At 36.6% G+C, this 22,552-nt stretch overlaps 1 protein-coding gene across 3 annotated transcripts in view; it reads left to right on the plus strand.

Moving 5' to 3' along the window:
- Positions 1-5,872: 5,872 nt before the first annotated feature.
- Positions 5,873-22,552, plus strand: part of LOC127083065 (putative serine/threonine-protein kinase receptor) — a 35,345-nt gene continuing 18,665 nt past the window's right edge. For 2 of the 3 annotated variants that reach the window (XR_007788298.1, XM_051023308.1), the window contains exon 1: positions 5,876-7,308. Coding sequence is in view for 2 of the 3 variants with exons in the window: in XM_051023308.1 (XP_050879265.1) it covers positions 5,967-7,308 (1,342 nt within the window). In the remaining variant the exon portion in view is untranslated. Of the gene's footprint in view, positions 7,309-22,552 lie in introns of all 3 variants that reach the window. The other variant, XM_051023299.1, reaches the window with a different exon arrangement.

Consider the following 22,552-nt stretch of genomic DNA (forward strand, 5'->3'; position numbering starts at 1 on the left):
CCTGTTGCTAAGGCGGGTATTGTTGCTACAAGAGTTTAATTTGGAGACTAATGACATTAAAGGAGTGGAGAATGTAGTAGTTGATAATCTGTCAAGGTTGGACAATGCAGTAGTGACTCAAAAGGAAAAGTATATCACTGAGGAGTTCCTAGATGAGCTTTTGTTAGCCATCAATGAAAGACCATAGTGTACATATACGGTCAATTACAAAGCAACAAAAAAGTGTATCTAAATAGTGCATCTGGAAACTAAAGAAGAAATTCTACAAGGAAGCTCACTTTTATTTGTGTGATGATCCCCTAATTATTTAAGGTAAGTCTTGACGGGTTGATTAAACGAAGTGTCGTAGACAAGGAAGCTAATAGTATAATACGGCACTGCCATAGCTCAGCTTATGGAGGTCATCATAGTGGTTATTGGATAACAACAAAACTCCTCTAATGTGGTTTCTGGTGGCCGACTCTTTTCAAGGATTGTAGAATTTATGTGCAAAATTACCCTCAATATCATAAAAACAGGTAACATTTCTAAGAGGGATGAAATACCTCAAAATGGAATCCTCAAGGTAGAACCTTTTGATTGTTAAGGTATAAATTTTATATGTCATTTTCCTTCATCGCATTCTTTTCAATATATTATAAATTGCGTGGATAACATTAAGAAGTGGATTGATGAATTGTAATGAAAACTTAACTAAATCCATCGCCCTTCTAGCAAAAAGGTATGGCAAGTTCATGAGAAGACTTTATCTGAGATCAAGGAATAATATCACAAACAACGTTAAAGACAACCAGCCTCAGAACATCAAAGGTTTTAATCCTAGGTGCAAAGGAAAAGATGGGGAAAAGAAATTAGAGCAATGGAATCCAATGTCATTAATGTGAAAGATTTTAGGCACATTCAGGCTGAATACACAATTTTTATTAGGAAACAGAAGAAGGGATATAATGTAATTTTTTAAGATGATGAGTCTGACGACGAGAGTGAAAACTCGTGTAAGGTCAAAACTAAATGTGCATAATGATGGTGACAAAATCGATGACGGATTGTCGGATGATGCTCTTGTTAAAGTCTATAAGTTATTGTATCTCAAATGGAATGAAGAATGCAAAGCTAGTGAAAAACAAAAAGAAAATATTGAAGTTCTGCTTCAAGACAAGGCACGCCTCATAGCTACGGTCTCGAAACTGAAGGAAGAAGTTGATCATTTAAACTCCAAACTTGACTATATGACTAAGTATGTTCGCATGCTAAATTCTGGAACAAAAACTCTTGATGAAATTCTAGGGGTGGACAAAATGGCAAGAGACATGAAATGAATTGGATTCAATTATGATTCATTAATCTCAAAGAAAAAGTCTCTTCCTCCTATCAAGAAGACTGAATATATCATGTCAAACAATAAGTCTCAACGTTCTATTAATCATTTTAATAAGCACTTTAATACTTATACCAAAGGATATTAGGTATGTCTCTATTGTTAATTGAAATAAAATTTTGTTTTTACCCTTCCAAATAATTAACAGAATTTATTTCTTTAGAGTCACTTTAGTTGTATCATTTTATTCTCAATGTATAAATACTTGTGTAACATTCCAATTCAAAATTAATGCCAAAATCTATACTCATCAAATATTACTCTTTTCTCTATTTCTCTCTCAACTTCATCTTCCCCAATTTTCTTTTCTTCCACCATTGTCAAACCTTCCAATTTCAGTTTTATGTTCTAACATTTGGCATCAAGAGCCTTGGTTATCGATCCTAATCCGCTGCAACAATGGCAATTGTTTCCAATGATCGAATTCCCATCAATCTCCCGATTCTTGATTCGAAGAACTATGATAAATGGGCAAAACAAATGAGGGTTTTGTTTGGTTATCAAGAGGTGCTTGAGATCGTCATCAATGGAGTTACACAATTAGGGGCAGAGGCTACCGACATTCAAAGAGCTACACACAAAGAAGAGAAGAAGAAGGATTACAAAGCCCTATTCTTGATTCATTCTTGTGTTGATAACGATAATTTAGAGAAGGTTGGCAATTGTGAATCGGCGAGGCAAGCATGGGAAATCTTGGAGAAAGCATATGTCGGTGCCGTCAAAGCGAAGGTTGTAAGGTTACAAACTTACAAGCGACAATTCGAGTTAACACAAATGGAAGATAAAGAAACGATCAACGACTACATTACGCACATTACCCGGTTAGTTAATCAAATCAAATCTTATGGGGAAACGATTCTTGAGCAGAATGTTGTATCGAAAGTATTGAGTTCATCAAATGGTTTGTTGATTCTAAAAGCGCCAATGGCTGCCAATAGAACCTTTAAGGTTGAGTTAAAGGTTATGGAGCATCGTTGTTTAGCTACCGCGGCAAGTAGAGATGAGTGGTTATGGCATTACCGTCTTGGTCACCTTAATTTTAGGGATCTAAGAAAGTTGCAACAAAGTGAAATGGTAACGGGGCTGCCACACATTAGTATTCCAACTGAATTGTGTGAGGAATGTGTGAAGGCTAAACAGCACAAAAATGTGTTTAGCAAAGATGCGAGTCGAAGAACCAAAGGCTTACTTGAGGTGGTATGTTCCGACGTTTTCGGACCGATGCAAGTAGAGACTTATGGTGGCAATCGATATTTTGTTACGTTCATTGACAATTTTAGTAGGAAGCTTTGGACATATCTTATCAAGAGAAAAGATGAGGTATTTGGAGTTTTCAAGAATTTCAAATCCGTGGTGGAACGCCAAAGCGGTCGGAAGCTCAAAATTCTCAAAACGGATGGTGGAGGTGAGTATGCCTCAAGTGAGTTTGGGCAGTTTTGTGATCTTGAGGGAACTGTACGTGAGGTGGTGCCTCCGTATACGCCTCAACAAAAGGGGGCTACCGAGAGGAAAAATCGTACAATAATGAACATGGTGCGTAGTATGCTTTGTGGGAAAAATTTGCCTAAGGAATTGTGGGGTGAGGTCGTGTCTACAGCCACCTACTTGTTGAATAGGTGTTCCACTGAGAAGCTGGAGAAACTCACACCGGAAGAGGCTTGGAGTGGCTTCAAACCGAATTTGAATCATTTACACGTTTTTGGATTGATTGCATATCGTCATATACCGGACCAACTTCGAAAGAAATTGGATGATAAGGGTGAGAAGCTGATATTTGTAGGATATCACTCTACTGGAGGGTACAAGTTGTTTGATGGAAAAAATCGGAAGATCGTCATAACCCGGGATGTGACTTTTGATGAAGTAAAAAATGCAGAAAATGTTGCAGTAACTGATTACCCTACTGGGAGTAATTGATTACTCACAGAAAATGCAGCAGTAACCGATTACCCTACTGGGAGTAATCGATTACATAGAGACAAACAACAACAGCAATTTTTTGAAATTACTGATCCAGAGGCTTCCGACACCGTTGTACCAGCACCTACAGTAGCGCAAAATGATGTTGTTAATAATGGTAGACCAGTGAGGCAAAGAGCCTTGCCTCATAGACTCTGAGATTACGAAAGATTCCAAGATAACAAAGTGAATAACGATGGTGATTTTGTTCATTTCGCGCTTATGGCCGAATCTGAACCGGTAAATGAGGAAGAAGCCTTAAGTGATCCTAAGTGGATATGTGCAATGAAAGAGGAGTTGGAATCTATTGAGAAAAACGGTACTTGAGAGTTGGTTGATTTACCACGTGGAAAGAAACCAATAGGTGTGCGATGGGTCTATAAGGTTAACGCAAATCCCAAAGGTGAAGTAATCAAGCACAAAGCTCGATTAGTGGCAAAGGGGTTCTTGCAACGAGAAGGTATAACTATGAGGAGGTATTCGCACCGGTGGCTAGATTAGAGACTATTCGCTTGGTTGTTGGTATTGCGCATAGCAACAATTGGATGGTTTACCAAATGGATGTCAAATTTGTGTTTTTGAATGGTCCTCTTGTTAAGGAGGTCTATGTGGGGCAGCCACCCGGTTTCGTGATAAAAGATCAAGAGATGAAGTACTACAAGCTACACAAGGCGTTGTATGGTTTGAAACAAGCTCCAAGAGCTTGGAAAAAACGTATTGACGGCTTTCTTATTGACATTGGTTTCGAACGATGTGTATCCAAACATGGAGTTTATGTGAGATCGGATACGAATGATGGTGTGATTATACTTTGCTTGTATGTTGATGATCTCTTGATTACGGGCAGCCATGACAAGAGTGTTTCAAGGTTCAAAAGTGAGCTCATGAGAGAGTTTGAGATGACGGACCTTGGTGTCATGAATTACTTCCTTGGCATAGAGTTTCACAAGTCAAAAGTGGGGCTGCTTATGCACCAAAGGAGGTATGCTCTAAATATTTTGAAAAAGTGTGATATGGAGCATTGTAATGCTTCTATTACACCTTGTGAGGCTAGAGTGCAGCTGTCCAAAAGTGATGAGGAGGAGGATGTCGATCCAACGCTTTAACGGAGCTTGATTGGATCGTTATGGTATTTGTGCAATACGCAACCAGATTTGGCTTTTAGTGTCGGTATTGCGAGTAGATTCATGGAGAGACCGAAGGTGTCTCACTTGGCGGCGGTCAAGAGGATCCTTAGATATGTGAAAGGTACTCTTGGTTGCGGAATTCTCTTTCCCGCATCGGACACGGGGCGTAAGTGCAATTTACTTGGCTACACCGATTCTAATTGGTGCGGAGATAAAGATGACCGAAAATCGACGGCGGGGTACATCTTTATGTTTGGTAGTACACCAATCTCTTGGTGTTCGAAAAAGGAACCGGTTGTAGCACTCTCTTCTTATGAGGCCGAGTACATTGCGGCGTCGTTAGGTGCATGCCAAGCTATGTGGCTTATGAATCTATTGAAGGAATTAGGATGTGGTGATGATACTGCCACCACACTATTTGTAGACAATGTTTCCGCAATAAATCTTGCGAAGAACCCGATTGCACACGGAAGGAGCAAGCATATTGAGATGCAGTTTCATTACTTGAGAGAATTGGTTGGTGATGGAAAGCTTAGATTGAACTATTGTCGGAGCGAAGGCCAAGTCGCGGATTTGTTGACAAAGGGTGTGACAAATGATGTGTTCAAGAGGCTAAAGAAGTACTTGAGCATGGTGGACTTGGAGCAACTAAAGTGAGGTGGTGTGTTAATTGAAATAAAATTATGTTTTTACCCTTCCAAATAATTAACAAAATTTATTTCTTTAGAGTCACTTTAGTTGTATCATTTTATTCTCAATGTATAAATACTTGTGTAACATTCCAATTCAAAATTAATGCCAAAATCTATACTCATCAAATATTACTCTTTTCTCTATTTCTCTTTTCTTCCACCATTATCAAACCTTCAAATTTCAGTTTTATGTTCTAACCTCTACTCTACTGTGGTCTACAAGGTCATATACATCTATATTATTACAAATTATAAGGTAGACCCTTCAACTACTACCAATCTCGCCCTTCTTGAAATGCTACAAAAGTGTGTGCTCTCAACAAGTGTGAAAAGCTAAGGAGGAAACTTTAAGACATTAAACCTACAATTTCGTAAAAGTCTCGTCACACGAGCATTGATATTTTGATAATAACTGCTCCAAACATATAATAGGAGAAAAAAAAACTACTTGAATGACATAAAATCTTATTCCATCAACTATGTAGTTTTGGTGATGGAGCCAAAGACAAGATCGTTGATTCTAGTCCTAAAAATATGTCTCTCGTTTTTTTTCCAAATTATGGAAGCAATTATCCAAGCATTGACCTAGCAAAAACTGATCCTATTCACCCACATAAGTTAATAGCGATAGTTTGTTTTTCTGAAAGTGAAAATGATAAAAAAACCTTATTCAAACATGAATCAAAGTGAGTGCCGGGTCAACTTGTTCTTCTTTCTTCTCCACCTGCATTATAATAATTCCAAATAAATCATTATTAAGAACTACTCATTTCTCTTCCACATAAACACAAAACTAGACAATTCTCAAACATGAGAGGAGGTTTCTTCCTCTGCTTCTTCTTGTTCATCATCACTTCACTTTCTTTTCTCACAACAATCTCAACCTCTACCGTCACAGACACCTTAACCTCAAAACAAATTCTCAAAACAAATCAGACCCTTGAATCTCTTCAGGGATCATTCGTTCTTGGTTTCTTCTCAGGAACATATTCCAACCTTTATTTAGCCATATGGTACAAAAACATCCCAGACACAGTTGTTTGGGTCGCAAATAGAGACAACCCTCTTCAAAATTCAACCGACAGCTTCCTCAAAATCACTGACGATGGAAACATAGTACTTCTCAATTCATCCTCAGTTTCCGACAACAACAACAACAACATCGTTTGGTCTTCGAATCAAACAAATGCTAAAAACCAAGTTCTTGTTCTTCAGCTTTTAGATACTGGAAATTTAGTACTCAAAGAATCAAACGGGAACGATACAACAAAATATTTATGGCAAAGCTTCGATTACCCAACAGATACTTTGCTACCAAGCATGAGTATAGGTTGGAACTTTGACAAAAACACGGAAAAACACTTAACATCATGGAAGAACACAGGTAAAGATCCTTCATCAGGAGATTATTCATTCAAAATTGATTTTCATGGTTTACCAGAAGTTTTCCTGTGGTATGATGATACCATAGTATATCGAAGTGGACCTTGGAATGGTGAAAGATTAAGCGGTGTACCATATACAAGTTCAATGGTTTTAGATCTCTCATCAAACGAACACGGTGTAAACTACTCGTTTTCGTTCGGAAGTAACTCGATATATTCAAGACTGATTGTGAGTTCTCATGGTCAACTTCGAAGTCTTACTTGGGATCAAAGTAGTAAAATATGGAAAATTAATTGGTATATACCGGAAAAACAATGTGATGTTTACAAAGAATGTGGTCCTTACGGTGTATGTGATATGAACAATGAATGTGGTCCTTATTCTGTATGTGATTCTAATGCTACATCGATGTGTGAATGTGTGAAAGGCTTCAGTCCTAAGAATAAACAAGCTTGGAAATTGAGAGATGGATCTGATGGGTGTGTGAGGGATAAGGATTTGGATTGTGAGAGTGATAAGTTTTATCACATGGAGAGTGTGAAGTTGCCTGAGACAAGCTCCGTGTTTGTGAACAAGACAATCGGGATATATGAATGTGGTGAACTGTGTCATGACAATTGTTCTTGTACGGCTTATGCTAATGTTTATCTAACACATGGAGGAACTGGTTGTGTTATGTGGATTTCTGAACTTAATGATATCACAAGTTATCCCGGAGGTGGACAAGATCTTTTTGTTAGATTAGCAGCTTCTGCTTCTGATTTAGGTATGTTTTTTTTCTCTTTCTTTTAACTATTATTTATTTTATAGATTAAAAAAAAATAAAAGATAGAAAATAATATTTTTATTATTATACGTTATTATATATAAAAATAATATTAATTAAAGAATAAAATTAAAAAAATATACATTTTAGGGATTTTTTACCAATATACCCCACTTTTTCAAATAAATTCCCAAAATAACTCAGTTTTCAAAAAATTTCCCAATATACCCCACTTTTAGAGGGAGGCGCCAATTGGATTGGCGCCCCCTCTTAAAAATTGCAAGGAGGCGCCAATTGGATTGGCTAGGGCACCTGCCCTAGCCAATCCAATTGGCGCCTATGTGTAATTTTTAAGAGGGGGCGCCAATCCAATTGGCGCCTCCCTTAAAAAAGCCTCAAATGAAAAAACTTCCAACATGAAAGTTGTAGATCTTTTCAAGACAATGAATTTGGATATAAATTTTGCATCATTTGGATTTTTTATGAGAAAGTTATGAGCAGTTGAAGTTGGACTTCTGAGTTTTTTAACTGTTATCTGAGTCATAATGTTTTGTATTATTGCATGTGTTTCTTTTAGGAATATGAATTTTTGTCCAACATAACATTTGAAGTAGACATCTTAAATTTTCCATTGCACTTGGTCCCACCTCAAAATAATTAAAAATGACTGAGTTAGGTCCCTGCGAACTTGACCCAAAATTAGGGTTTCTGTCAAAACAAGTGTATGTGAATTTTGCCAAAAGGGACCAACTTCAAGCCCTTTAGTTTTAATGATAAAAGCCTCAAATGACAAAACCTTCAACATAAAAGTTGTAGATCTTTTCAAGATAATGAATTTGGACTAAAGTTTTGCATCGTTTGCAATTTTTATGAGAAAGGTATGGGCACCTGAACTTGGACTCTTTGACATTTTATCTGTTATCTGACCTATAATAATTTGTATTATTGCATGTGTTTGTGTTAGAGTTATGAATTTTTGTCCAACATAACAAGTGAAGTAGACATCTTAAATTTTCCATTGCACTTGGTCCCACCTCAAAATAATTAAAAATGAGTGAGTTATGTCCCTGCGAACTTGACCCAAAATTAGGGTTTCTGTCAAAACAAGTGTATGTGAATTTCGCCAAAAGGGACCAACTTCAAGCCCTTTAGTTTGAATGATAAAAGCCTCAAATGACAAAACCTTGAACATAAAAGTTGTATATCTTTTCAAGATAATGAATTTGGACTAAAGTTTTGCATCGTTTGCAATTTTTATGAGAAAGGTATGGGCACCTGAACTTGGACTCTTTGACATTTTATTTGTTATCTGACCTATAATGTTTTGTATTATTGCATGTGTTTGTGTTAGAGTTATGAATTTTTGTCCAACATAACAAGTGAAGTAGACATCTTAAATTTTCCATTTCACTTGGTCCCACCTCAAAATAATTAAAAATGAGTGAGTTATGTCCCTGCGAACTTGACCCAAAATTAGGGTTTCTGTCAAAACAAGTGTATGTGAATTTCGCCAAAAGGGACCAACTTCAAGCCCTTCAACATAACAATAACAAGTCCTTGAATTAGGGTATCTGACCTATAAATTTTTGTATTATGATATGTGTTTATTTTAGAATTACGAAAGAAACCTAATGTTTGGAGTTTACACAAAGATAAATTAGACATAATACGAATTGATATTAATAAAATTTGGATTTTACACAATGAATCCTAATGGTGATGACCGGGATCACCTAACCGACCTCCGGTCCCACATCCCCTAGCTACCCTAACCCTTGGCCCTAACCCACGTTGACGATTCTGCACCGGTGGTTGTTCATCTGATGGTCCAGGAGCGTCATTACCTCCTACAGGAGAAGATCCGTTGAGGTATTCAGCCAACTCAGCATAGTCTTCAGTATTCAATGATGGTGTACCGGCGTAGCTGAGCTCATGACCCATGCCAGAGAAGTTGGGGTGTGGTTGACTCATGGATGGGCGACCAGGACGGTTGAAGGGGGACATGGGTGACAATGATGGGTCTAGGAAAGGTTGGAAAGGTTGTTGGGGTGTTTGGAAGAGATATGGTTGTGGGATGTTTTGGTATTGTGATGTTTGGGGTTCTTGGCTACGGTAGGTGATGGGGCGGTTAGTGTTTTGGGTAAGGCGACTTTGGTAGGGTGATGGTGTGGGTGCGAAGTGATGTTCGGTCGAAGGTTGATGGTCCATTTGTTGGTGGTGGTATGGGGGATGTTCTTGGTTTTGGGGTTGAGTGAATGGCATGTTTTGGTTGTATGTTTGTGTGTTTGTGGAACGGAAAGTTTGTCGGATAGGTGGTTGTGAGTAACCAGGCTGAGAATGTTGTTGGGGGTTAGATGTTGAGCCTTCTTGTGTGTAACTTGTCTGGCGTGGGTCGTAGAGGTACATATCATCGGCGATGAATTGAAATCCAACTGATCTATACCAAGCCATATAAGTACGACTTGGTTTTACCTCATTTGGCATGACTGCGTCAGTTAAGACATGGTCATGGCGGTGCTTCCACTTGCGATACTCTGATCTTGCGAAGGTTTGCCAAGGGTTGTAGTTCCATTGGTCGTTCACTTTACGCATATGCCATTCTCCTAGGCTAGCTGGGGGATCTGGGATGTTCTGGACCATACCAAACTGCAGCTTCACACGATCGGTGTTGTGCAGCTCCACTGTTGTGAACCGTATTATCGGTGTGCATGTTGTCCATACGGCTGCGTCTTCAGGGTTGATCTGATGCTCATGATCCATATTAAGGTATGGACGCCAAATGAACTGAAATGTTAAAGACAATAGGATTTAAATGAATGTAGAAAAAGTCAACATAATATGAAGAAATAATGTAATTATTTTGCTTACGTCTGCCGGTCGAAGGTGATCCAACAGGTTGCGATATTGAGTAATACAGTGTCTCGGACATCTTTTGTAATTCATACCGCGTGCCGACCATCTACACCAAAAAGTTAAAATAAATTAGTTATGGGTAATAAACTGTAAGGAAGGAAGTAAAGATATAGCAATTTAAACAACTTACTTTTTTGCATATGGAAAAGTGAAGGGGTTATTATTGACCGGTGCTAGAGACGGTAGTCTTGACCATCCCCATGCTTGTAGCAAAACAGCACATCCAGAAAATGTAGAAGTATCTTTGTGGGAGTTTTTGCACAAAGAACTATAGAGATAGGCTAGACATGCGGATCCCCAACTATAACTACCTATTCTATCTATATGTCTAAGTAAAGGTAAGTACATAATATGCATGCTAGAACCACTACCTTCGGGAAATAAAAAGGATCCTATTAACAACATAATGTAACACCTAGTTTTGATGATTCGAGCATCTTCGGTGGAATGCTCATCTAAATAAAAACTATTATAATATGACTTTAGGCGTGAAAGTAGTATACCTTGTCCCCTAGCATTATCATCTAACAAATCAGTGTTTAAAAGCTCCATGCAAATTGAATTTGGAAAGTTGGTCTTACCATTAACAGCTTTGCCTTCAATTCGTAGTCCTAAAAGCATGTAGACGTCTTCTAACGTCACGGTACACTCACCGGTTGGAAACCAAAATGTGTGTGTCTCTGGCCTCCATCTTTCGCATAAGGCTAAAATGAACTTGTTATCTATAGACCAAGACATAATTTTGCTAAGGTGACCAAAACCGGCGAGTTCAACATAAGGTTGAATCATCGGGTCCATTGGGACAAATTCGTGGACTCGAGTGCGAAACCTTGAGACATCCTATAATAGAAATAATGTAACACTTGACTAAGTCGGTATTTCAAAATAAAATGGGGTTGGTGGAGATGAAACATAAAAAAGAAGTATAAGAAAAAACTTACGTATGTCGCGATGTTTGCAACTGTTCCTCTGTATGCTTCGCCCATTGTTAGTAAAGACATATTGTTGGGGAGTTGGTGTAGATGAAAATGGAAGATTTTGTTGAAGATGAAATTGTAAAAGAAGTAATGTAGATGAAGTAGTGAGAAATGTAGATGAGATAGTGAGAATGTTGGTGTGGAAGAATTGTTGAAGGAGTGGATCAATTTATAGGCAAATGGAGGACTGCATGGAAAATTGTGTTTGCATGGTGTCTCCACCTCATTTGGCGACCATGTACAACATTAAGGAGGTGGCGCCATTCAAATTGGCGACACCATAGGGTACATGCATGCAAGGCTAGTTCTGAATGCTTGGTTTCGAGGACTGACTACATGGGGGCGCCATTCAAATTGGCGACCATGTACAAGCCTTAAAGGTAGGCGCCAAACCAATTGGCGCCACCTTCTGCATGTCTGACACGTGGCATTGTTGTCTCCTGCATGCTGAACAAAACACTTATGGATGGCTTGCATGATTGACACTTCATCTCTGACCATCTTAGGTGTCCGACACGTGTCTGTCTTGTCTCCTGTATGCTGATGACTACCTTCTTGATAGCTTGCCTGGCTGACACATCAACTCACACTGTCTTGCAGGATTGACACATCATCTCAGAGACGTGGCTCTCTAGTATCCTGCATGCTGAATACTCACTTCTGTCTTGCATGACAGACACATCAAGTCTTGACTAGCTAGCATGCTTAGGTGTCCGACACGTGTCTGTCTTGTCTCATGTATGCTGATGACTACCTTCTTGATAGCTTGCCTGGCTGACACATCAACTCACACTGTCTTGCAGGATTGACACATCATCTCAGAGACGTGGCTCTCTAGTATCCTGCATGCTGAATACTCACTTCTGTCTTGCATGACAGACACATCAAGTCTTGACTAGCTAGCATGCTTGACACATCAACTCACACTGTCTTGCATGACAGACACATCAACTCTTGACTAGCTAGCATGCTTGACACATCAGGTCACACTGTATTGCATGACAGACACCTCATCTCTGAAATTACTTGCATGATTGACACGGTATCTCAGACTAGCTTCAATGTGAGACACTGATACCATCTATTTAAGTGTCTTACTATCACATTCATCTGCACTTGCAAAATCCTTTTCATCTTCACTCACATTCATCTTCACTCACATTAATACTTATCATCTGCAAAATACTTAGCATCTTCACTCACATTCATCTGCACTTGCAAAATAGTTTTCATCTCCAAAATGTCATCTTCATCATTATACAGTATCAACGTTCACTGCAACGGTGAAACTTTTGAGTCTGAGATTCATGGTTTTTGTTTTAAAAACACTGATACCATTAGAGTCACGATGAAGAGAAATGCAACCTTTTTGCATTTCAAAAAAAGAATACAATCCTTCATAGCATCAGGTAATGTGTCAAAGATGACATATCAGAATCCTATATTTTTTGAGAATGGTCAATGCAAGTTTTTCCCCCTAAAGATACGAGACGATGAAGATGTTGAAAGCATGTTTCTTAGTCATGAACATTCAGGCATGGATTGTATCGAGTTATACATTACTCTACAGCCATGTATACCGTATCAACAGTCTCAACTAACAGATCAGGATCCAGCTGGTGGAGATTCTGCAGATGATGCACAATGGTCAGATGAACTCAACCCAGAAGCAGAAGTAGAGGTCGACGTTATTGATGAAGAAGAAGAGGAGACTGAGATACAGGTTGATCACATCCTGAATAACGACGATGAAGATGAGGCTCAACCACCACCAATACCTCCTACTCATGCCTATATTCCTCCTCAACATATGACAAATATGGCTCTTAACGACGATGAAATGTCCGACAGTGTCTTCTATAATCCGTATCCTAGACCAGTAGGCGAATTAAAGGTGGGAGACATGTTTCGTACCAAAGAGGAATGTGTCTTGGCAATCAAAAATACCACATGAACAACTTTGCTGACTTTACGGTGAAACGCACTGATTCTAGAAGGTATGTTATCGAATGTCGTAACATGCTTTGTAAATTTCGTTTGGCTGCATCTTACAAGAAGAAAAATGACTCTTGGGAGATCGCTTCAATAGACCCACCACACAGTTGCGTCGCAACAACCGTTGAACAAGATCACCGTAAACTGAGCACAGCTTTGATATGTCGAGACATTCTGCCATTGGTAAATAAAGACCCATCAGTGAAGGTGAGTATAATTATATCCCATATCCGAACAACATATAATTATACTCCATCTTACAAGAAAGCATGGATTGCGAGGACAAAGGCTGTTGAGCAGGTTTTCGGAAACTGGGAGGGCTCATTCAAGGAATTACCACGGTTTTTATGGGCACTAAAAACTTATGTCCCAGGAACTGTGGCAATTCTGGAGACAGTGCCAGCAATGATGCCAGACGGAACCTGTGCTACAGGTAATAGAATATTTCACCGTCTCTTTTGGGCATTTGACCCGTGCATCAGAGGTTTCGCTTTCTGCAAACCTCTCCTACAAATTGATGGCACTTGGTTATACGGAAAATACAAGGGTACGTTGCTCATGGCAGTTGCACAAGACGGTAACAACAATGTATTTCCCATTGCCTTTGCTCTTGTTGAAGGTGAAACGGCTGGTGGATGGGGTTTCTTTCTTCGACATCTCAGAACGCATGTCGCTCCACAAGCCAATCTATGTTTGATTTCTGATAGACATGCTGCCATCGAAAGTGCCTACAACAACCATGACAACGGATGGCATGATCCTCCTTCTACACATGTCTACTGTATCAGACACATTGCACAAAACTTCATGCGTGCTATAAAAGATAAGAATCTTCGCAAGAAGGTGGTGAATGTTGGGTATGCTTTAACTCAACCGTCTTTTCAATATTATCGTGATGAGATTCGTCTGTCTAATGAAGACGCGGGGAGATGGATAAATAACATCCCAGTTGAGCAGTGGACAAGAGCATTTGACGGTGGTCGTCGATGGGGCCACATGACAACAAACATTGTGGAATGCATGAACGGGGTTTTCAAAGGAATTCGAAACCTGCCGATAACCGCCTTGGTAAGATCAACCTATTATAGGTTGGCTTCTATGTTCGCAACCAGAGGTGAAAGATGGAGTGCAGTGTTAATGTCTGGACAAGTATTCAGTGAGTGTTGCATGAAGGTCATGAAAGAGGAGAGCATCAAAGCTACGACACACGCTGTAACAGTGTTTGACCATCAAAGACAAAATTTCAGCGTCCAGGAAACAATGGGCAACAGCGACGGGAGACCAAACTTAGCCTACGCGGTTAAACTACACAGAAGTTGGTGCGATTGTGGAAAATTTCAGGCCTTCCGCATACCTTGCTCCCATGTCATTGCAGCATGCGCTTATACTCGTCAAGACGCTTACACCCATTTATCTGATGTGTACAAGGCAAACACCATCATGAATGTATATAGTCAAAGCTTTTCAGTACTACCAATGGAGGATTACTGGCCTCCATATGAATGAGATATTGTTTGGCACAATGAAGAGATGCGTAGAAAGAAGAAAGGAAGGCCAAACAACACACGTATCAGAACAGAGATGGATTCCACAGATAAAATGATAAGATTATGTAGTATCTGTCGTCAACCAGGACACAACAAAAATAACTGTCCCAATCAAGGAGCATCATCTAGATCTTAAGATTTTTGTAACATTTTATCTAGACCTTAAGCTTTTTGTAACATTTTGTCTTGATCTTATGCTTTTTGTAACATTGTATTTATGTAACAATCAATCAATATATATCATTAAGTTCTTGTTACAACGAGTTTCATAACCAACATCAGTACAAAACATCTGAAAACATAAATAATTCTAACTGATTACAACAATCAAATTAATGTCGTCTCGACCAAACATCATTTCCCTAGCATCCTTATCAGTCTTCATTCGCACCCAACCAAAGATACTGTCAAGTCTCTCAATACTTCTGATTTTTTCCCCTTCTGGTATTTTCCCGTCTAACCATCGAACCAGCTCCCTCTTCAGTTGATCTAACGTGGTGATATTCCAAAACAGCATCAGCAATTGAGGTTTGTCTCTCGCATAAATCACCTTACCGTATCGGCGACGAACACCAAACATGATAGCCAAATGATTATATGAGTTGTGGAACAATAGGTCACACAACGCATCTATTTATAAGACAAAAAAGGCATTTTATGAGGGACTCGCCAATTGAGTTGGCGCCTCCTTTTAAAACATACACATAGGCGCCAATTGGATTGGCTAGGGCACCTACCCTAGCCTAGGGCACCTGCCCTAGCCTAGGGCACCTGCCCTAGCCAATCCAATTGGCGCCTCCATTCAAGTTTTAACAACAGTCGCCATATGAACAACTTTCATGTTCATCAAAAATCCATTTGAAACTTGGAAGCTCATCATTCATTTCAAAACATTATAGATCATTTTGACAGAAACCCTAATTTTAGGTCAACTTCGCAGGGACCTAACTCACTCATTTTTAATTATTTTGAGGTGGGACCAAGTGCATTAGAAAATTTAAGATGTCTACTTCAAATGTTATGTTGGACAAATTTTCATAACTCTAAAAGAAACACATGAAATAATGCAAGACATTATAGGTCAGATTACAGTTGAAACCCTAATTTTAGGTCAACTTCGCAGGAACCTAACTCACTCATTTTTAATTATTTTGAGGTGGGACCAAGTGCATTGGAAAATTTAATATGTCTACTTCAAATGTTATGTTGGACAAAATTTCATAACTCTAAAAGAAACACATGAAATAATGCAAGACATTATAGGTCAGATTACAGTTGAAAAACTCAGAAGTCCAACTTCAACTGCCCATAACTTTCTCATAAAAAATCCAAATGATGAAAAATTTATATCTAAATTCATTGTCTTGAAAAGATCTACAACTTTCATGTTGAAGGTTTTTTCATTTGAGGCTTTTTTAAGGGAGTCGCCAATTGGATTGGCGACCCCTCTTAAAAAATACACATAGGCGCCAATTGGATTGGCTAGGGCAGGTGCCCTAGCCAATCCAATTGGCGCCTCCTTGTAATTTTTAAGAGGGGTCGCCAATCCAATTGGCGCCTCCTCCTAAAAGTGGGGTAGATTGGGAATTTTTTTGAAAACTGGGTTATTTTGGGAATTTCTTCGAAAAAGTGGGTTATCTCGGTAAATTTGCCACATTTTAGATTCAAATAAATTATTAATTTAAAGATACTCTTTCCATTATATCCTGACAAAATCATTTAAGGGTTAGGACAAGTAACAGAACAATGGAGTCGCAAATGTGATTACTAGCGCGTAGCACCAACCAAATAATACTGGAAATAGTAAAAGCTATCTAATGGAATCGCAACTATCGATTGGGATACTATGGAAAAACCTTACGTGGGAATTCACAAGGAAATCGACAAAAGCATAAGCATGTGCAAGTGAAACAACTCGGTTTAATTAGCAGCTTAAAAACATTAAAATCAAAACATTGATACTCCGAGTTCAATTCCTGATTGGAACAATATTTGATCTGACATATGATCTTTTAAGCCGAACTTTGAATTACTATTGTCCATTTCTCTTCTAGAGGGTGGAAAAAAAACAATGATACTCACGTTGAAAAATATGAAGTCGGGTGTATTAGATTGAATTGTTCTCTCTAATTTTTAAATATGTTAATTAATAAGTCTAACTATTATAAGAATGCGATAATGATATTCAATAGTGATTCATTAGTCTTTAGAAAGATTTAGATAGTGACTAATTAACTTATGTCAATGTTATAAATATGTGATTGGTGAATGTTATTATCATAAAAAAATAATAATGAATAAGTTAGTTTTAGGATTGTTAGTATCTTTTAGGACAACTTCTTTCTATTTCACTCAACACCAAAATAAATATACATAACAAATTGATACTTCTATTGTCATGACTTCACCTCTCATCCCTTCCATTGAGGAACTTTCTTCAACCCTCGCCCAACTTCTTCACGACCAACGATCTTTTCAAGTAAGTGTATTTGCTAAAATCAACAACCTCACCTCATAATTTCATGATGTTCGCACCCACATTCCACCACCTAGTATCCCTTTAACGATCACACCCAATGACCCTAACATTCATTCATTTCTAGCAACCACCATGAATTCTCTCCCCTACAATTATTACCATCATCAAAATTCATACATTGTTTAAACTATAAACCTATCAACGTTCAAGTCCCATGACTCCCAGCATCATATTCCATTCTTCACAACAACATCAACATGTTGTGTATAATTCTTTCCACTAACAACAACCTTTTAAAATTTCCACTCCTGAGCTTCATCCTCAACAACCCAGGCCATATCAATTTTGGGATTCTCACAACAATACATGTATTCTCCATCCAATAATATCCATTTCCACATACAAAACCAACAAACCCCAATTCCATTTTCCAACAAAAAATCTCAATTCCATGACCAAAAACACGTGTCACAAAGATCTTTTCAGTAACAACTAACTTATGACTCAATGAAGTCAATAACAACAAACTTCGAGATCCAAACACGAAACCTGTTGAGGAGGAAATAGAAGAACCTGTTAAGGAGGATGTAGAAGAATCATCAGATATGTGAAGAAAACAAACAGACCAATCCAATCTCTATGATGACAAAACAGAGTCACCATCGACAACAATCTCTTATCAACCTCCATTATCGTCGCCACCCTCGAAAACATCGAACATAGTCTCATCTTACTCTCTGCCTCCAAAACAACTATTAAAACCTCCAAACATAATCTCTACTCTAGTCCTTGAGTTACTGTGAAAACCACCAGATTTCAGTTTCTCAGCCACACCTACTCCATTTTCAAAAAATTTAGATCTACACTCCGACAGTAATATCATTACTCAAATTTCACTACATCTTAAGCATGTCAGATCGGCAACCAAAACCACCAGAACCACCATATCTTCCACTTGAACCACAAAATATGCTACCGGACTCACTAGAACCGCCACCAAAATGGACAGATCTACCAGGAAACCATCATTCAAACATTCTTCTTCACCTTCATCGTCGACTTGACTGCCAAAACCACATAATTTTCTAGTTAAAGCATAGTCTCCAACTATATCCCATCTTATGCGCACTTGTCACAACCATCATTTAGCCAACCACTATTGTCGCCTCCACCGAAACTATAACACCATACTTCTTTGACTCGGCATTTAATAAAATATTTCAATATAACTCAACAAATAGAGTGACACACATGCTTCACCATACCATATAAGGACCACAATTAATACTTTCAGAAATAAGCAGCGGAAAAACCAATGAGTTTAACATATAATTCTCAACAATGATAAATAAAAAAGTGCTCCGGCAATCCTCAAAAGGAATAAGACATGCAACAACAGAAAATATAGAATAGCTCGCTCCCCAGTGTTACATATCAGAGCGACTATACTAAGAGTCGAACGATAAATAATTAAAGAGGAACATCGATATCCTCTAGCATCAAGCATTTACTCTTGTACCCAATCACCTGTGCTCCAGAGAAACACATACGTAATAAAAAACAGAAATGAGTGAGAATACGCTCATATAATTAACGATGTAAAACATAATAATGGTAGTAACACATATAATAATCAACAACATACAACTATTACACAACAGCACCATGTACTCATCAATTACCCACACACCATCAATTCATACACAACTAACATCATTTGTCATAACAATAATGCAATCAATCACAATGCAGGTATATATGCAATGTGACAACACCTCGACTCTATATGAAAATGTGGTATTGACTCATTTAGACATAAGAGGTTTGTTATGAGTTTTGTCCAACTCGCTCCCGATCACACCACTAGACTAGAACACGCCAAAATTGTTATTGATCATCACCATAAAAATAGCAACGCTTCACCGAATCCCCATTTACGATTCAGCTACCCTCTTCCAATCCCACCAATGGATCAGAGCTCACCATCGAACCAAAGTTTGTACACCATGATGCATGACAAATGCAACAATATGCAAATATGATCATTCATAACGAGCCTCACTTCTGACTGTGTCACCGCGACTAAGGTCATCACCTCATCACAACAAATATGATGTGCAAATATATTCAACAATACATAATCACACAATCATACACACATTTCGAATATTATATAACTCATCATAATATCTTATCACAACACTTTGTCGCACTCTTCGGCAACACATAACAACCTGGAAGTTCATGATTATATAATTATTCGATAATCATCTCATAATACTTTCACAAGTAAAACACATTATTTATATTTTCATGTACATGTTTAATCTCTAAAGCATTATTATCAGGTATTGTTACGCGACATCTATCCAACGCTTCGAGTCGCATCTCAAACGGAGTCACCGAACGTAAGTTACGCGCGAAAAGATATTACTTGGTACAAAATCCAGGGAGCAGCTACGGCCGCCTGTAGCAACTGCTAAGGCCCGTAACACTCTCTAGTCATTCGCTCCTTTGGGCACGCCTCTGGAACAAAAACCAGAGGGTTGCTACGACCCGTAGTAGTGCCCAGTAAATCCAAAAGTTATTTCAAGATTTTGTGTGATCACTCTTGTTTTTCAACCCTGCATCAGACCTCAAACCTTGATTTTTGACCTTTAATAGTCCTAAAACATATCATACATAATTGTATATGAAAACATATGAAATTTATCATCTTTCAACATCTAAGTCAACAATGTCTCATCAATTGACCATGATCATAATACCAACACTCCAAACACATGGACAACATCTCAATGAATTTATACAAACCAAGGCATATGCAAATCAACATCAAAATCAGCACCCGAAATCACATTTATCACAACATATAGATTAAGTTTCACATAAATCTTACTCAAACACATCAAGCATTCAATAATGGTGAAACAGACAACAAAATCTAGAGGAGTGTGAAGATCTCTCTCTACCCTTCATGAAATTAACACATATATTTAAGTAATTCCATCTTACATTAGATTTCTAGCATGTAAGCTCTCTCTTTGCCTATGACTCTTCTTCTTCCTCAAAACTCTTGTTTCTCTTCTCACTCAAATGTTTTTTTCTCCAAATCTCCATTTTCACGTATTGTCAAACTAAAAACATAATCTTTCTCTTAAAATTTATATTAACCTAATTTATCTTTTAATTATTACACTTAAGCCCAACATTTCCTTAATCTCTCACCACTTTACCACACTAATTAATTATCCTCAATTTCAACCAAGACTCTCCAACTTCTTCTTTTTTATTAATTTAATTATTTAAAATAGCCAAAATTCTCATTAATTCTATATATTCTTCAAATAAACTCTCAAAATCATTAAACCCACAAAATACACCAATAATCAAATAAAAATTGATTATAATTTAATAAAATAAATATACTAAAAATCGGGGTGTTACATAAACCACCATATCCGTCACCGAAACAACCAAATATGTTACTAGACTCACGATAACCGCCACCTAAATCGTGGGATCTTCTATGGCTCATCTTCACCCTCCATCGACGCCTCGACCACTAAAACCATAGGATTTTCCTATTAAACCAGAGTCTCTGACTCGACTCACAACTTATACTCATTATTCACAAACATCATTCAACCGACCACCATCGCAGCTGCCATCGAGACTACTAAATATGCTAGTAGGAAGGTGGTAATTTACATGTACTCGATCGCGCTATAATCTTTATTATAGTTGAATACAAATGTTATTATGAATTTAAAATAAAAAATATTAATCTATTTTTTAGGCTAGATATACTTTATCAACTGATCCATTATCATTAGTTTTTAAAAGTATCTAAATAGTGAATAATTAGTTTATATATATATATATATATATATATATATATATATATATATATATATATATATATATATATACACGATTGATAAATATAAAATGAATGAAAAAGTTAATTTTAACGCAAATACTATTTTTTTCACTCAACACCAAAATAGATATTCATAACACTTTCAATATAGCTTAGATTTTTTATATGAGACTTGATATTTCTCTATCTTTTACAAATCATTTGTACTAATGTTTGTTGATCATTCTAGCTTAACTAAATTTTCTATGGTAACATATATATATAATAATAATAATAATTATTATTATTATTATTATTATTATTATTATTATTATTATTATTATTATTATTATTATTATTATTATTATTATTTTACAACTAACTAAATTGAACTATTATAGTGAGTTATGGAGGCAATCTTGCGTACACTATATGGATCAATAGGATTAATGTTGTGAAGCAAGTTGTTCAACAATAAGACTATGATGTATATGGTATTTGTGGCCTAAATGAAAACTATTTTAAAATTTTACCAAAATATGTACATTTTTAGAGGTTAGAGCTTATATATGCACAGATTCCAAAACACAGTTGAAAAAAACTCTAACCTTGATAATCTAAAAAAACATAAGATATTGACATTGCTCCATCTATGATACCAATATTTAGGTTTTATTTATCTATCTACAGTTAAAAAAATTAAAAATATTTTAATTATAATTGTTCTTAAAATATATTATTTAAATATATGTTTAACGTAGTTGAGATTTATTTAAAAAATTGTATAAAGTGTGTTAAAAAAAAGAAAAACAAGTTTTTTAAATATTGATTTGAAATGTCAAACACAAAAAAAAAAAAAAAAAAATATATATATATATATATATATATATATATATATATATATATATATATATATATATATATATATATATATATATATATATATATATATATATTTAAAATAATTATTTGATTTTTTTTTTATATTTTTCAAACTTTTCAACATTTGTTGTATCGATGTCATAAAAGTGTCTGATATTGACACGTGTCGGAGATTGCAACATGATTTTTCCTATAAGTAAAACAAACTCTGATAGATCACTAAGATTATCATAAAGAGCTTCAAATATTTTTTTTAATATTTATATGATTTTAATTTATTGACTTTTAAAAAAACAATTTAAACTATTAATATATTAATTGAACAATAATATTTATTTAAGATATATAATAATAACTACTATTTATAATGTGTATTGTATGAATTGCAATGTGTAGTGCATGAATTATTAGCTTAAAAATTTAGTTCTTCAATATAATAGAGTACTTATCAATTTTATTTTTTTTGGCTATGTTTTTTAATTATGATTTTTTATGAATTATGAGAAGAGTGTTTAGATTAATTGATTTTACTGTCAAATAAAAATAAAATATTAAATAAAATTGATTATAATAATTTAACAACTTTAAT

This window comes from Lathyrus oleraceus, chromosome 1, assembly GCF_024323335.1.
Source record: "Lathyrus oleraceus cultivar Zhongwan6 chromosome 1, CAAS_Psat_ZW6_1.0, whole genome shotgun sequence".
Taxonomy (NCBI): Eukaryota; Viridiplantae; Streptophyta; class Magnoliopsida; order Fabales; family Fabaceae; genus Lathyrus; species Lathyrus oleraceus.